General features: G+C 30.3%; 3 protein-coding genes across 3 annotated transcripts in view; 2 read left to right on the top strand and 1 right to left on the bottom strand.

Annotated features, from left to right (window-relative positions):
• Positions 1 to 18,539, top strand: part of LOC126775846 (uncharacterized) — a 169,444-nt gene that overhangs the window by 10,238 nt on the left and 140,667 nt on the right. The gene's annotated exons all lie outside the window — the stretch shown is intronic.
• LOC126775871 (uncharacterized) lies at positions 3,023 to 13,904 on the top strand. The gene is made up of 5 exons (XM_050498016.1): positions 3,023 to 3,122; positions 8,437 to 8,544; positions 10,567 to 10,644; positions 11,436 to 11,524; positions 13,524 to 13,904. The coding sequence occupies exons 1-5, from the start codon at positions 3,023 to 3,025 to the stop codon at positions 13,779 to 13,781; spliced, it is 633 nt and encodes a 210-aa protein (XP_050353973.1). The 3' UTR covers positions 13,782 to 13,904.
• LOC126775859 (glucoside xylosyltransferase 1) overlaps positions 4,233 to 18,539 on the bottom strand; it is a 39,629-nt gene continuing 25,322 nt past the window's right edge. The window contains exon 7 of the transcript XR_007669914.1: positions 4,233 to 4,298. The gene's annotated coding sequence lies outside the window, so the exon portion shown is untranslated. The remainder of the gene's footprint in view (positions 4,299 to 18,539) is intronic.

Genomic DNA, 18,539 nt, shown 5'->3' with positions numbered 1-18,539 from the left:
GTATACTCCCGTGCCTCGGAAAGCACGTAAAGCGTTGGTCCTGCGCCGAACTCTTTCCGGTGGTGTCAGATTACCGTCCCATCGGATTATGAGAGTTATGGAATAGAGAGTGTACCTGTGTTTGCACACACACTTTTGCACTATAATATCTACTGCGTAGTTGGCTAATCTCTCTTGAGATTGCCCACCGTGGCCGAAATCGGTCTGGAGGACAATATTATTATTATTCCTCTATATTGTCGTCCCTTCTTTTAGCACATGTTATAAATTTAATTTGAGGAGAAATACGAATATTAATTATTTAGTTAGTAATATTCTAACCGTAACATTGCTATTTTTTTAATAGGATTGTTAATAAATATCAAACAAAATATTATCAAGATTACTTGGTATATCAATAATTTCAATAATATTACTAGAAAAATTATCAGTCTCTATCCTGAAAATTCTGTTCCTCTTCAACAGAATATCGGCATGTAGACATTTCTCCATTACCCTACAGTAGGCATGATGACTGATTTTGAAATAACCTTCTATAATGTACGTATACGTCTACTATTACTGAAAATAATTTTATTTCATTAATAAACTAATTATTTACGCAAATAATTGCATTTTCATTTACCTATTTCGAATTTTGCTCGAAAACACCCGCAGGTGTCATGGCGCTTGCACGTGACGTCACGCCTCAATAAACGACTGTAAATGTTGTATTATGTCTATACTCAACGAAGAAAGGCAGAAAATATTGCGTATTTCCTAAGGTTAAAAATGAATTCCAAAGTTTACAAGTAGTGTGCGGTCCCTCTGTGTAAAAGTACATTCGAATGCCAACCAGATCGAAGAACAATCTGCGACGAAGCAGAACTACCATATACATATAAGCAACGAAAGATGATGGTTCTTGAAGAATGTGAAAAGCAATTAAAAAAAAGTATGGTTACAGAACATTTTGAAGAAATTGCAAATTGAGGCAGAGATTCATAAAGATTTATTATATATTTATGATATATTTAGATTTGTAGAAGTATTCGTAAATATGTCAATTCACAAATTCAGTACTAGTGGAGCTAAATGAAATATTGTCTTAAATGTTCTTACTGGTAAAAATATTAGGGCTCTTCATATGCGAGTAATACTATATAGCTAACAGAAAAAAATCCTATGATAACACTAAAGATAAATAAAAATGTACTTACAAGGAAGATTTCGCATTTCAAAATTCAGATGAGCAAGTCTTTATTTGATGTAAGAAACTCTCCTAACATCAACAAATCCTGGGCAAATTAGAGAAATTTGGCTTAACAAAATCTTGTTCCATCATTGATAGATCTTGGATGTTTTATTTTCTTCACGCTACATTCAGTGCAGTAAAACGTAAAAGAAGATAAAATTACTTAAATAATAAAAGTTAATACAATTTTATAACACGCCCAATAGGCTAAAATAAAAAAAACATGCAAGCTTTACTAAAACAATGAGGTTTTTTTTTTGTTAAATTCTAGGAAAAGTAAAATATTTCATATTGAATAATAATAATATTTAAAATGTTTGAGCAAATTGATATATAATAATCAACGACTAAACTAATTAAATGATGCAAATAAACTTTGAAACGCGTAAACACAACAATTGTTCAAGAGAAACGGCTATACATACAGAGGCGTGACGTCATTCGCTCTGATTGGTGTTTTGAATAAAATTGCAGAATTTTATACTTTTATTTTATTAAAAATCTTATTAATCTCAATGTGTACATTAAAACGGGATCCTTTTTAGAATCCTTTTAAAATAGTTTCTTCTCTAAAATCATTTATTAAAAAAAAAAAATTAATACTGTCATCATGCCTGTTGTAGCATTCTTCGGCTAATCTCATTATAGCATTAATATTATTGTATATTTTCTATAGGATGTATAAATTCAAAATGTTATGGCGATAAACGGAGCACAAAATGACAGTGCTGTTGTAATATTTCGTAATAAGAGCTATAGAAACCAAAACAATCGCGAAAATCAGTTTTTTTAACCTTGAATAACAACGCAGACATGATAATTTATGAGACTTTTGAGACAACTTTTAGAACGCCAAAATTAAGGTGTATACGAATTCACAGCGATAAAAAGCTGTAAATTCGTATACACCTCCTCTCTCCTCTCATTCCGAAGTTGACCTTTTTATGCTTAATTGACTGGGCAATTGTATTTTAGATATTTTTCTATCATTATGTCTACTCTTGTTTATCTACCAAATTACTATACATATTAATATGACAGAGGTATCCGGCATGAGTCATGTCCGAGTAGCTTGTCACACTGAACACGTGGCGTAATGGTTAGAAAACGTGAATTTGAATCACAATCGCAATTGAAGCCGCCATCATCGACTTCAATTTCAAGGCAACAAACACTGGAATTTCATGTGCTTAATTTGTTTTTATAATTAACTTCGTGCTGGGGAGTGAAGGGAAACATCGTGTTTGGTTTTTTTTTAATTATATATTAAAAAAATTTTTTTAATATATAATTAAAAAAATTGGCAGATTTTTCTACGATTGCAATTTAACGGTTTGGTTTTATTTGTTTAACGTTTAAGAAAAAAAAGACAAGCTAGTCCAACATGAGCCGATGAAAGCTGTTAATACCAGCTTGTTTAATAAAAAGAAAATGCTGTAGTATAATTTACTTTCCTTTTGTTCGTTTTGCTTTATTCGGTTTGTACTAAGACCATCGTCTAAGTAAGACTTAAGTAATGTTACTACATTGTATTAGCCCATCTTACGCTAAGAATTCAAAACTTAAGCCAAATTACAATAATGATTTACTTTTTACAATACATTAATACATAGCCTTATCGTCCAGCTTGTTTAATTTTTGTCATGTTAATTATGATTAGCGATTATCACCCTTTCCTCTAATGCATCAGAATGCCAGCAAATGTGAAAATGTTATCTCATCCGATAGGTAATCGCCTGGTGCCGTGATATATTTTAGTAAAAACTTAAGTTCGACCAATTGCGGTAAATGCAATCATTTAGTGAGGTACGAATGTTGTTTTTGTGCCTAATAGTGCTGCACTTTATTGTTGTAACCGCCCGCGCCTCAGTTGTCTTTGAGGATTGCGGTAAGTTATAGTATACTGTACCTTTCAATTTTTATCGCTAACGTATATGTAAGGTTTCGTAGACAAAACTAAACATTTCAATAAAAAGAAAAAACTGAGATTTTCCCTGTAGGAAAGCGACTTCATATAGGTACGTATACGTTTATAGAAACATGTTTAAAGAGGAATATACATTTTTTAGAATGGCCCAGAACATCTTAAACGAACGACACGAATTAAAATCTACAAGTTTTTACGTGCCTTTGTGTAATCGATTCATGTCGTACGATTCGATGATGAAGGAAAAAACCGCTGTGTTAGCAAAAAAGTAAAGAAATATGTCAAACTAATGGTGTATGGTATAATTTGTGGTGGATGATATATAGCTATTCCAATGCGTGATAGATACTCTTGTGGCAGATTTTCATCCAAATCATGCGGATTTCCTCACGACGTTTTCAAAATCGTGTGGTTTGACCACTTTTCCTATGTCCGAATATATCCGGATTTGAATTTAAGATCATTCAGTTAAGAAAAACGATTTGTAATCACTCGCTCTGATTCTTTATTTAACAGGAGAACAATCCTTTATGTTAGCGTAATTTACTTTTTTAATTAAAATTATATTTTTAATAACAGTTTAAAATATCATTTTAAAATGTTAACTTTCTTGTGGTTATGACAATAAAATAGGGGAAAATAACAAAAACGGCGTTAAACTTAAATTTTAAATGGATTCAATTTGTAACTACTTAATTTGTACTAAATTAAAGTAACGTAAGATAGATAGTCCTTACCTTTTTATTTTCATAATTGGGGCGCACTAATGAAGTCGTATGATTTTATTAATTAATTTTTGTCGCAAAAAAATTGTGACAAAAAAACATTATTTATCGTATAAGTAACAGCTTGTAAATGTCCCACTGCTGGGCTAAGGCCCCCTCTCCCTTTTTTAGGAGAAGGTTTGGAGCTTATTTCACCTCGCTGCTCCAATGCGGGTTGGTGGAATACACATGTGGCAGAATTTAGATGAAATTAGACAAATGCAGGTTTCCTCACGATGTTTTCCTTCACCGAAAAGCACGAGATGAATTATAAACAGAAATTAAGCACATGAAAATTCAGAGGTGCTTGACCGGGCTTGAACCCACGTTCATCGGTTAAGATTCACGCGTTCTTACCACTGGGCCATCTCGACTTATATGGTATAAAAAAACCTAAATACGTGATGAACCTAAATGCTGATGTGGATGGATCGGCCAGAGTTAAGACAGATTTCTGTATCAATTTGAGCTCGAAAAGTTAGAAACTGTGTTATTGGAACACTTATCGTAAAGTACATACGGTAAAAATATTTTCTTAGCTAAAGGTGTCGTTCGTAAGGCTTTATCATGATAGTTTTAATAATAAGGGTTTATAGCAAGTACCTTCGATCTAATTGTGAGACGTGACTATATTAAAAAATACATTAATAATAATGTCCTCCAGACCGATTTCGGCCACGGCGGCCAATCTCAAGAGAGATTAGCCAACTACGCAGGAGATATTATAGTGCACAAGTGTGTGCGCAAACACAGGTGCACTCTCTATTCCCTAACTCTCATAATCCGATGGGACGGCAATCCGACACGACCGGAAAGAGTTCAGGCGCAGGACCAACGGCTTTACGTGCTTTCCGAGGCACGGGAGTGTACACACTTCCAACTTCCACACTCCGGGCTGCTACTGAAAATTTCCTGACAGAAAAACGCAATAACTTTTTATTGGCCCGACCTGGGAATTGAACCCAGGACCTCCGGGTCTGCGGCCTTATATCAAGCCGCTAGACCAATGAGGCAGTAAAAAAAAATACATTAATGTGATAAACAGTAATGAAATAATATAAGTAGATCACTAAAAATTAAAATTACATTCTTTTATGTACAATTTATCCATTAAGTTACTATCAAATTCTATAGCAGTTGGTACCTATTGGATGGGCTATATGTCGATAACGCTATATATATCCATTCAAATAGAATAAAGAAAAGGTGATGATATTATCATCATTAAAAATATAACTTATTTAAATATTTTCAAACTCAAATTATTTTGTACCAATCACATTTCGATAACCTAGTTTGACGTTATTTGTCATAAAAACGCGATAAAAAAAATTACAAATAGACATTATGATTTGCATGCACGAATATATCTACTTTCGAAAAAGATTATTTCTCGAAACGTTAAGACAGATTGGGTATTAAGCTATCGAATAATACTTTTAATTTTCAACTGACTACATATCTTAAGCGGATATATGTACACCGATATAAAATAATCCTTTTAATACGCTTGTTTTTACATAGCTAATGTCGTTTGTTTGTATACAAACAAAGGCTCTAAGTGGCAGCAATATTAAAAATCAATTAGGTATATTTCTATATCGTAAACCTCTGAGTTTATTAGATATAGTAGATCTAATGTTATAAAGATAACACAACATTTTCGTAATCTCTCTATTTATATCTACATATTTATAAATCAAATATTTTGAAGGGTTATAAACCAATACTTTATATTGACAATTAACTTCTGATAACTGGGCATTATGAGTATACTTTAAAGCTACTGATAAGCAGCAGTGATTTATATTTGAATTTGAAAATTTGTTTACGTTTCATTAAGTTAGGATTCATTGTCAATTTAAGAATAGCCTCCGAAAAACTTTAGTAGTTATGAATGGTGAGGGGGTCCAAATCCAGGCTCTGAATTCTGAGTAAATGTAGTGATGATTTAATGTATTATTTATATTCGCATATTATAGTTGGCGATTTAAAAATTACTTACGTATTAAAATTTCATGTTCATATTCATAATAAGTTCGTCGAACGCAATTCGTATTTTCGTTACGTTTTCGCTCATTAATACTTAGAAGAATAATAACGCAAAACGTGATGATAAAGAAAAAAATATAATCCAGTGTTAATCTGTCCTTTCGAATGACAACACTAAAATCTGAATCATAGCACGTAATGAATTACAAAAGACCTTTGCGGTTTATCTTGTTGCAAATTGTTATTGCTAAAGTTTGTCTATGAATAATTGCTAAATTATTAATTAAATATACGTCTCCACCCTCTAATATTACTTATCTGTCGCATTAATATTGTCTTATTGTGTTACCTCTTATAATTATTTTCTCATTTGCCTTCTTAATTTAAGAAAAGATTTAATAATTTATACTTACACAAAAACTTATAAGACAAAAGACAACCTTAATTGGGACATGTTTCAATTTATATTTTGATTTCGGTGTTGCAGCTTGCAACGTGTGACATTTGTTGACTATTATTTTGTCTTTGGAACTAAAGTAAATACACACGTTTGAAGTAGTAAATCTTGTCATTTATTTGCATGTCACACAAAGTCGTTTTCCCTCCTTTATTATTGTTTTTCTGAATATTCGAGTCTAAAGTAATAACACGCTTAATATGTTTTTTTTGCCGCTAATTAATCAATCTTGGTTAAGTAAAGAAAAAAAGATATCTTAAGCTTAAGCTATAACTATATATTATTAATTTGATTTAATATTCAGAAATCATGACCTAAGGTATACCTACCTAGACACGGTAGTATGCGCAAGCGATCCCGTGACGTCCCCCGACAAGACGGAGTGGGTACCGCTGGTTTTTTAGTGGGTATTCCGGCGCCTTCAGCGTCGGCGAGGACCACATACCCCCCCCCCCCACCTCATGTGGGGGAAACACAAATGTGTTTTTCCAGCGAGAAAAAAAATCCTACCTATGTTTTACATAAACGTTTATGTAAAACATAGGTAGGTACTTGCCTATATGGGGAGAACTCGGGAAAGCCAGGACTTCTTAGCCATTAATTATTATTATTTTCGAAAATAATATTAATTAATGGCAAAAACAGATTCGGAAATAGAATAAAATGTAAATATCATTATATATTTAATTTTGTGCACGAAAGTTTAACAACTAAAAAACCTCAGAATTTCCTCATTCTTGAAGTTTCTAGAATTTAATGACGCTATGGATAACGAAGCTAAGAATTTTAATTATGATAATAGGTAAAAAAGTATGCGGTACCGCCCATTACTAATACTATTTAATGCGTCTTAACTGATAGTAAGATAACATATAGCCTATACTCTTATACATGTACATAATATACGTATCATTATTATGCATCAATGCAATAAATAATAAAATCACGTATTAAATTATACATAAATTCAATTATTTAATGGAATATTTTTAAGTGATTACAAATTATACATTAAAATTGAAGTTTAGGAACTTTTGTAAGTTATCCTAGACAGGGTAGGGCGCTTAATTTAATACCAACTAATATTATAAATGCGAAAGTGAGTATGTTCATTTGATCGTTAGTTGATCTTATATGGCTAATAAGAAAACCTCCCATAGCCAAACCCACCGCGGGTGAGTCAGCTGACGCTTGGTTCGCTTATTAGTCATTAGAGATCTATTAAAAAGAATGGCAATCTATCGGCGTAAAATCACTCCCTAAAATGCAACGCTACCTCCCGGACCATTAAGTTTCGTATACAAGCAAGAATTAATCAAAATACTTGTAGGTACTATATTTTTAACTTTATAGTGTTAACTTTTATTATTCCTTTTTTTAAATAAAACAAGACATATATCACTAAGTATATTTATTTTTGTAAATCACATTATACAGTAATACAGTGAATATCATGATAGCACAACAATCTTGCCTTTAATTGATTTTGCTACCAATGCACTAAACGAACTGAGAGGCAAACCAATTCACACAGCCCTTTTTAAGCACTTAACCCTACTTAAAATTATAATTTATTTGACTACTCGTCTTGTTGATTTTCTTACACTTTAATAAAAATAGTCAAATAATAACCATATTTATGTAAATCATACCTTTCTTAAAATAACATAGCTTACAGTAGGTTTGTTAATTATTTCTAGTATTATATATAATATTCGAAAATTGTATTCAACTCTTTGAAATCTACAACCAAAAAGTGGGTATCTAATTATAAATTGTTAAAATGTATATTAAGTTTTCGATGTAAGTGCAGTATTCATTGTTATTTATTTGTTATAAGCTCACTTTATATCTAAAATAATTATTTGTCACAAGTAATATAATATATATATGATTGTAGTCTTATGTAGGTACCTACAGAAGACATTACGGCAGTAAGAAAAAATGTCATATTACCTGCAATATTTAATAGCAGTTTGTGTACCAGTATGTGATTACGCAACAATATACTATTTGTAAAACCCTGACAATTATTGAAGTAATGACAATAAACTTGTTTCAGGGTCGGCTTACGATTTACAAAGTGTGAACATAGAAGGATGTGGCCTAAGGCTACCATGTTACGTGACACTAGGAGAGAAAATTCCAGTTAATGTTAAATTTTATGCTGGTAAGTTCTGCATTTTTTCGTGACTAATTTTTGGTTTGTAAATAATAATAATATATCTACCAGCCCGCAAAACATAACAGAAATGCGAAATATGTGTACCATCATAATAGGTACTTAGAACGAGAATATTCCTATTAACTTCATAAATACGTAAATATCGTCATTAAAATGTTTAACTTTTTGTGATAAATAAAGTCCAAAGTTGTTCATCTTTATATTTATCGTGGTTGTAATTTGATTTTATCTAAAACAACGATCAGAATGACTTGTTACTTATTGATTGCACTGATATTTTTTGTTATTTTTAAATATAAATTAAAATTACGATAGTGGGAAGTGCTATTAGCTGTTTGTTTTATTCAGATATCATCTAAAACTAATAATTGATTAACAAAATGATAAACTAGGCATAGTTTTCTTAATATTTTCCCGAGTACACATAGATAAGAAATTATTATTTTCTATGGGTTTGTTAGCTTTGTTTGTTTCTATAAATGCTTAAAGTAAATATCCGTAAATCAAATAACGTGTTATTTTGGTATACTACGACGAAGTAGGTAGGTATGCCATGTCGTTTATGATGGATTAAAGTCACAAAAATAAAAATCGACTTTGAAATAATACCTCAATCATTTAAAAAACTTTTCTTGTTTTAGAATTCAGTCAACAAAATGTATTAACAGTACAGAACAGACAGTAGTTAATGTTTGTATGATGACGTTTATTTAGAAAAACTTATCAATTAACTTATTTTATTTACACAATGTTTTTTATATAAAAAATACTGTAAAATATACAGAAATTACATTTAAATAATTATTATTTTGCTATGTTAGGTAAAATTTAATGTAGAGATAATAATTATTTACCTAGGTATGTTTTAAGAAATAATGTTTAATGTGTCATACATACTCGGCTGTTATAAATATAAAACAACACTACAAAGGTTGTCTCGGTAAGTATAATTGCAAGTATGAATAATCTATTTGGGTTTTTCTAATAAACCATTACGTATAGGTAAATAAGACCCATTAAAATCTAGCTACCTATTTTATTAATGACTTTATAAATAGATCTATCTTTTATCATATTCAGCCATTCATTATGTTTTATCAACATCCGTTTATCAGGATTTCGTTGCGTTAATTTATTTTCTTTATCATCGTCTTTACGTACGTCGCTATTTAAATAAAGTTTTTATAACAAGACTTTTAAGCTATGATTAGAAAATAAAAAAACAATTTTTCTTAAAAGTTTACATAATGTATTTACGTTAAATTTCAGTAAACTAATTAAAACACAAATATGTCGAAAACTAATGCGGCTGAAAAATAAGTACACGACATTAGAATAATTATTGTCATCATTGACAATTGAATACAATTGAATAATAATTAACTTCCACTTATAATTATTACAGTGATTTTATTTTTTAATAACTCAAAGAAATGTTCATTTATATACGGATAAATTGCCATGTATGATATCATTACAGTTATCTGTATCTTAATCTATAATAATTTGAATTAAGAAATTATTATTTATTAATTAATTGTTACTTTTTTGTTGTTAATTTTATATTTCCATATGAACTATATAGAGTCGTAAAACTATTTCTTTTTATATAATAAAATTTACTTCTAAACAGAAAGAAAGCTAGTTTTTTCTTTATCACCTTTTTATCATTTACTTCAAAATTTTATCAAAAGTTCCGACTGAAACATTACAAACTTTAGAAGCATGCTTTTAGACTTAAAAAATAATAGGTACTAATAATAAAAGGCTAATTTGCAATACAGAAACAACAAGTTTACCTTAAAAAAATAAAGAGTAGTATATAGCAATTTGAAAACAAAGACCAAACTCTTAAACTACGACAACAGTCGAGACATGAATATTACCAAAATATTATAATAGTTTTACGCCAGTCACATGATTAATTTTACTTCTTTACAATTGACATTGTTCGTATCGTAACTAGCTACCGTGTTTCTAAAACTTACACGATATCTTTTGTTTTAGATTTTGTATCACGTCAACTGGATCAAGATGTCACAATAAATATAAATTTTATTCATGCCAGAACATCAGTTACTCCAGGTATTGTATCATTTTAATCTTAATAATATATATATATTTAATTTTAATTGTTAGCCTCGTTGGTGGCTAGCTGTAATGCTGCAGATTCCGAGGTCTAGGGCTTAGGTCTGGTTCTAACCAAAGGTGGGTCTTTCTGTCAAGAAATTTTTAGTTTACACCCTGAGCCTCAGAAATCACTTAAATCCGTTGATGTTGTGCCTGAATTCTCATCGCAATGTTCCTGTACTGGATCAACTAACAAACAAACATTGCAATTTAAATAAAAGCTTGTAAAAATTTTGCAGACTTGAATAATTTTTATTTCGTAACACCAACATTTTAATGTAGCAGGTTATGCCATAATCAAAAACTGGTTACCAAGTTGGTCACGAATCGAATTTGTGTTAATGGAAAATTTAACGAAAGAAATAAAAACAATATAATACTTATCATTTATTAAAAAATACATACATCCATATTTTATATTTAAATTCGGGGGGTCCGCGACCTTTAAATTGCATTTTTTTATCAAGTTTAATTGTTAAACCTTACGCGAAAAAGTAATGAAAATTATGAATTGTTATAATATATATATATATTATACCGTGTGTGTCGACAAGCTGTTTCTTACCAGCTTAGTTACTTTTCTTTTTTTTACTTTAAGATGTTTAATTAACTACATAATTAACATAATTCCGATATTTTAAGCGCAAGATTTCCAACCAGCTTCAGATAACATATATTTACAGAAAGTATGCCTTCATCCTAACAAATAGGTAATAGATTTTTTTTCAAAAGGTAATATTTTGCAGAACCATGTGAAACAGTAATGTGCCCGGTGCAGACGGATGCTGTTACTTCCTTCACCAGCGTCATGTCCGTACCAACTAATATGGCTTTGGTAAGTCAAAGAATAATTAGTGAAAAAAATAAAATTTTTGAAATAAGTTACGTTATGTACTAAAATTGTTAGTTTTTATTTAGTAATAGTTTTTTTTTCTTCGTCACGAAAAACAATGAGACATGACAAGTTATTCTGATATACTTAATTATATTTTATCATCGATGTTATAATATATGATATGGCTCTCGTATACAGCTTTGGTTTTTTTTAAATAAAACCTATTAGTGTTACTGCTTTTATAAAGATATTTTATAGCGAAACAGAAGCGAGTTCCTCAATTACATGGCTATTTCTATACTTGCGAATCTAAATAATTAATCATTTACTTATATATAAATATTTAGTGAACGGTTTTAGTAGAGGTCACTCGACGTCGACCCCGCTTATATGTAAACATTAATCATACACACGGTATGAATATAGGTGAAGCTCTTGATCTCATTGCTTCATACTTAAGTGGGTACACAACAAGTAACAAATGGGTGTACCACAAGGTAGAATTTTAAGTGTTAGTATATTTAAATGATCGTCATTGTATTGTTTTTGCTGACGATTCTTCATTACTTTTATAGTTGACAGAAAACATGCTTATTATGGTGAAGGGATAAGAACAATGCACAAACACTGGTGCGCAATAAAGCTTATTACTCAAAGCAGAAATATATAGAGGATAAAAAAGTGGGCTTAGTATTGAATCTGTATGGAACAGAATAATATATAAATTTCATTGTTTAAATGTAAGTAGTTTTGCCTATGTTATTTTATATGACAAAAAAAGTAACGACTGAGTTTTGAACCAGTGGTAGATTTGCGTGTTCTTATATAATAACTCCTCTTTGAATAAAGTATGTTTTGATATTTTTTTATTTCCATTTACGAAAACAGCGCAAAGAAAACTTTTAATTTTTTTAATATTTAAAATGGCTTAATCTTAATTACAATAAACGTCTTATTTAATATTGTAATAAACTTTACTGTTTTTTTTGTATAATATATATTTTGGGCTGATCGTTAGGGATAAATATTTTATGGGTTTAATGACTTGTTTCGGTTACAATGTTGCGAAGATAACACATTATACTAAATCATTTTATGTCTTTAAAATTTAAATCGTAACATTGATCTTTGTTATTATCAAACGTTTTTTTTTTTTTTATAAATGTAAGTAGAATATCACTTTTATTAAGTTGTTTTAAAGTCATTTTGTGATAAGATAGAACCAAGTCCCGCCAACTGTTTGCTTTTATTTTTGAATGGTTTTAAATTATTCCAATTGAAGACGTCATACTCGATTCCACAGCCTTAAGTCAACTTTGAGAAACTCATGTAACAGGTTGAATATTACTAGTAGGTTGTGTGATTGTTGGCAGTATTTATTTTGATTTTATAATGCTAAATAATGTTTATCAAAAAAGTAAGGGTAGTGGATACACATGTGGCAGATTTTCATCATACATCAGAATTTCCTGACGATATTTTCATTCACCAGCAATGATGAATTAAAAAACGATTGCTGTTGTCATAGAGAGGACTATCGGCACGCACTATTATAATTTTACGTAAATTTTACATTCGAAATATTTTGTTTTTATTATCATTTTAGTTGTTTTAAAAGAAGTTTTTTTGGTCATTACATCACTAAAGCATCATATTTTTAATAAGATACCAACAATAACTTTTTCGTACATTTATATAGTTAGTAAAAAATACGATGTGTATTTTATTATTTTTCAATCTGATTTTTTTTTGTTTCATTTGAAACATTCACGACATGCAATTAAAGATTTTTTGCTCTGTACATTGTAGCCTTGTATTGTCGTTTATCCTACACGAGTTTTGATGTTTGACAACTACGCTAATTGAAATTTAATAGCATTTATTAGTAAAGTCTGTATAACTACATTTCGGTCAGAACCGTCAACTGAAATGTAGTTATCTGAAATCCTCTGGGATAACCAAGTATTTTAAATTAATTGAATTATCTTATTCATTTCAGAATCAACGCGGCTATTTACAATGGCGAGTTTATAATGAAAATGGCATGCAAGTGCTCTGCTACTATGTGATAGTGCAAACTCAAAATTACTTTCAAAAAGTTTTAAGACAATTCATTGACAACTTAGACGATGATTACGAGCCAGGTGACAACGAGTTTCTCTACAAAGAAACATTAAATAAAAAATCAAATGGAACGGACTTTTATATGGAACGGTTATTAAGAAATTATTACAAAAACAGGACCAAGATTAACTAAAAGTTTTATATATTACAAAAATATTATTAAAAAAGTGAAGCAACACTAACAATTTTATATTAAGTGTATTTTATATTAGAAAAATTTAATTTGACAGACGTGCAAAAAAATTAGAAAAGTGTCTAAACCTTTCGGTATTCTCTTTGTATATTATTTAGTACATAGGTACTTTAAAATAAGTAAATTTGTGTATTAAAATAGTTGTTTTACATTAATAAAACGAGTAGACCTGAATAAATCTGAGTCAATTTCAATATGTAATCTTTTTAAAAATCATGTTTTCGTTTACCTACATGTTCCTTAATTTATTTCTTCTTGAATTTTTTAATCTAAATTTAAATACAACTTAAACAATACCTACCAATCAACCAAACTACCAAAATAATTGATTAAAAAATACATAATTAGTGTTTGTTATTATGTTTTTGTACATATGAAAACATAATATAATAATTAATTTTATACGAGCTCGGATATTGCAAAAAACCTTGCCCTCTATCGAATCAAATCAAAATATATACAATAAGGCTCTTAAGAGTACGAGTAAGTAGGTGCTGTCAATGAGCAGGTCATTTATTATTTTATAGCACAATTTCGTCCTGATTTATGAATGCAACTTGGATGTTCTTCTTGGTCAGGTATTTTGCTTCTAGACCACATTGACGTAGGGTAGTTCTTCCGGTGTTAGGGGTTGTTTCGCCCACGCCTGGTTGGCCATTTTTATATCAAAAAAATATTACATTTAATATTTACAATATGTTTTCATGATAAAATATTAATTTTACTATAATTATATCATGTCTGCGAGCGTCCTAGTTTTGATGTGAGCATCATTCCCTTCCTCATCGTAATTTACTGATGTTTATTTTTTACTAACACTTTTTTACTAACACTTTAAAATAACATGTTTGATAAAAAAGGCGCAAAGTAATCTTTTTTTAGAAGCGAATATAAAGATAATTTTTATAATCACACAACTAATATTATACCTTTTTATCTAATATATGGACTACTAGCTGTGCCCGCGGTTTCATCCGCGTATAATTTCAGGAAATCCCTAAGAGCAGACTTATAATATTTCAGTATATACATTTTTAGTTTTATTTTTGTGGGATATTAGTATTTATTAGTTTTTGCCGCACCCGGATCTAGATTGGCCATAATAAAAACAGCATTCCTTTAAATCTATTCCGACATACTTGAATGTCTTTCCCTGTGCTTTATTTATTGTGACTGCAAAAGATACCTTCACAGGAAATTGGGTCCTCTTAAAACTGAAAGTTAAATCTTTGTATTTATATATACTTATTATCAACTAACCGACTAAGTAACTTTAACAAAACAATAAGAAAATAATGTATGCTTCGACGAAACGAAATACCTACCTAACCTATAAACTAACAAAATTATTTACAAACCGAAAACAAATACTTATGTATGAGTATTTTCAAACAACCTACTCAACTACCTGTTAAAATATATCAAAACTATAAAAAGTCCTAAAAGCTGTCGATGATCTTACCTCGATATCTTTCATAAGAATTAATGGCATGTTTATAAAAATGACTTCGCAAATAATGCATTATTTTAGAAAAAAATTGATAACCATACAAAAGGTTATAGTGAGTCAACCTTAAAAGATAGATATATGCTATTACAGCCATTCTTTTTAACTTTTCAAGAGGCTCAATTCTGTCGTACATGATAATAGTGTAATTTTAACCGTTTAAGCAGCGCACGCAACGGAAGCACTCAAAAGGATTAAATTTTCTCCGTTATTGCAAATTTTTTTATTAATTCTCCGTTCCTATTGGTCGTAATGTGATTTTATATAGCCCGGAGTCTGGAAGTTGGAAGTGTGCACACTCTCGTGCCTCGGAAAGCACGTAAAGCCGTTGGTCCTGCGCCTGAACTCTTTCCGGTCGTGTCCGATTGCCGTCCAATCGGATTATGAGAGTTAGGGAATAGAGACTGCACCTGTGTTTGCGAAACACTTGTGCACTATATCTCCTGAGCAGTTGGCTAATCTCTCTTGAGATAGGCCGCCGTGGTCTAAAACGGTCTGGAGGACATTATTATTATTATTACATAGTCTATAGTTTTCCTCGATAAATGGGCTATCCAACAGGCAAACATTTTTCAATTCAACCAAACTACCAAAATATTAATTATAAAGAAACCTGCATGCGTCTAATTACACTGAACTTCTGCCACATGTATATTCCACCAATCTGCATTAGAGCAGCGTGGTGGAATAAGCTCCAAACTTTCTCCTCAAAAAAGGAGAGGGTTTGGAGCTTAGCAGTGTGACATTCACAGGCTATTACTTACTTACAGGCATCACTGCAAGTTCACTGATTTGAAAAAACGCCTTAATATACTATTTTCTAACCAGAATGACATTTCATGCTTCTTACTTTTTATCCATCCGCGGGTAAACTAATCACCGACTTCCATACAACCATTTATCCTTTACTTATATTTACGTGCGAGCGAAGCCGCGGGCAATAGCTTGTTACGAAATATATATAAGCACATGAAAATTCAGTAGTGCTTGCCCGCGTTTGAACCCACGATCATCGGTTAAGATTCACGCGTTCTTACCACTGGGCCATCTCGGCTCTCAAGATATACATACGTTCGCTGCAAATTGTTCAATGCTATAGGCAACAACGAGGCAATCAACACGCTTTACATATACGTATTATGGTAGACGGAGGTGGCGCGTGGAAGATACTGATTTTAAATAAAAAAAAAACAAATATCCAAGTCCGAAGCGATTTGTTTATATCCCTCCGTGTTTTTAACACTCTTTACCGCTTTTTTTTAAAAAAGACTATGGGACCAATTCTACTAACAAGTTCTTTATCGCGATCGAATCGAAGCGTAATCGTTGCCGTTTATCCGTTTTCCAATCCTTAATTTAATTATCGACTATTGGCATAAAAGCTAACATTAAGTTATACATACGCGACGTACGTCCAGCATAACCTGAAGCCTAATTATTATGATTGATTATATAAATCTGAGCTTAACTTACATTGGATATATAATATCTGAAACTGTCTATTTTTAACTTTGTTTTGTTTCTATAAACTTTCAATCATAATCATTTTACAAACTAACATTCATAGATAGCTAAAGTTTTAGCCAATTCAATTGAACAGTTATTTTGTAGCATTTTATTGAATAAATAATAATTGATAACTTTTTTTTAGTTGACTGAAATATAACAAACACTAAATTTTAAGTTAACCTTGCCACAATACATCAGTGAAAACCGCATCCAAATCCGTTATGCCGTTTCTAAGATTAGCGCGCACAAACGCACACACAAACAGAAAAAAAATCTAACAATCATTGTTTTGGGTTCTAGTTTTTTAGTTTTGGATAATAGTTATACTCATATATCTTCCATGTACAGACAGCGATCAGTTACAGATTTATTATATGATTGTAAGATGCGGAAGTTATGATTGTTATAAAAAATTATTTTGGCCAAATTTCAAAATCACCTACAATATGTCTGTTAAAATATCATTAAGGAAACAACAAATTTGAATCTTACTTCAACATGTTTTTACTTACTTTTTACTTCAACAACCAAGGTCAATGTCAAATATCAGTATTTTAATGACTTGAATTTTTTTAATATTCTGACACTAATATGTTGGACAAAGCCATGCTCATTATTTTTAGTGATAATTTTCTTTAAAATTTTATGATTGCACCGACTATTATAATAATCCAATATATCTATATCGAACGACGCTTGATTATGAATGAAAATCAAAATGTATGAATATAATGTCCATGCTTTTGTAAGAATTTTTATATATTTCTACAGTTTACTTTATATTTTTATCGGTTCCTAAATCATTTGAGCAAACAGAAAGCATTGAGACATTTTAGTGTGCGGTATTTTCGAAAACGTCATTTACATATGTGTTTTTTTTATTTTTTTTTATTTTATGGTTTTTACTTTTGTCACCAGAATTAATTTAGTTGTAAAATAGTAATGTAACGTGAAAGTGGTTTGAGGAAGTAAATGTATTATTATCACAATAGGTCTGTAGTCTGGTAAATCTATCAATATTACATACTTTATACATTAATTACTGTAAAGATATTCGGCATAGATTTATACTAAATGTATACTAAATTTGTACTATTATGTATACGAAAATATATTTAACTTACAAAAAGCACTACGCAACTAAAACATATGAATGACGTTGCCTAACAGTTTAAAAAATATATATTTAAAAAGTAAAATAAGTGACGCTGTACTATATGTATAATGTAAAATAATATGTATTATAGATGAAGTAAAAATATGTGTAGTTTGTCAAGGCATGCATCAATAGAAACGTTGAATTTGTTTTAATTTCTTGGAAAAGTACATTAGGTAGTAGGTCAAGCTAACATTGGTATTTGTAGTAGATGCACGCACGCCTAGTTCCTGGTTCGTCGAAAAATACGTTATCGAAGAATTATCACCATAATTTGATTAAAGTTAAAGTATTGTCATACACACACTATATAAAACTAAAACATGCTTGGTGATAACTTTATTTGATTTTAAAATCAATTCATTTGCCTTTAACAAACAAGCACAAACTTTTGTAAATAAAAAAGTAAAAATTGTTTCTATAGCACTTTTCGTTATTGTGATGTAGTCCAATATCTAATTAAGATTAATAAAGAGATAACATCAACAATGGGACACCTGATGGTAAGTGGTCATCACCGCCCATA

This window comes from Nymphalis io, chromosome 19 (assembly GCF_905147045.1).
Source record: "Nymphalis io chromosome 19, ilAglIoxx1.1, whole genome shotgun sequence".
Taxonomy (NCBI): domain Eukaryota; kingdom Metazoa; phylum Arthropoda; class Insecta; order Lepidoptera; family Nymphalidae; genus Nymphalis; species Nymphalis io.
The sequence above is the reverse complement of the archived record's forward strand: the minus strand, read 5'-3'. Positions and strand labels throughout refer to the sequence as shown.

Bases quoted from the DNA above. Each gene is read 5' to 3' on its own strand.
- LOC126775871 (XM_050498016.1), top strand. From the start codon at position 3,023: ATGCAATCATTTAGTGAGGTACGAATGTTGTTTTTGTGCCTAATAGTG. The intron at 3,123-8,436 runs GTAAGTTATAGT...AACTTGTTTCAG, and splicing joins AGTTGTCTTTGAGGATTGCG to GGTCGGCTTACGATTTACAA. The intron at 11,525-13,523 runs GTAAGTCAAAGA...TATTCATTTCAG, and splicing joins TACCAACTAATATGGCTTTG to AATCAACGCGGCTATTTACA.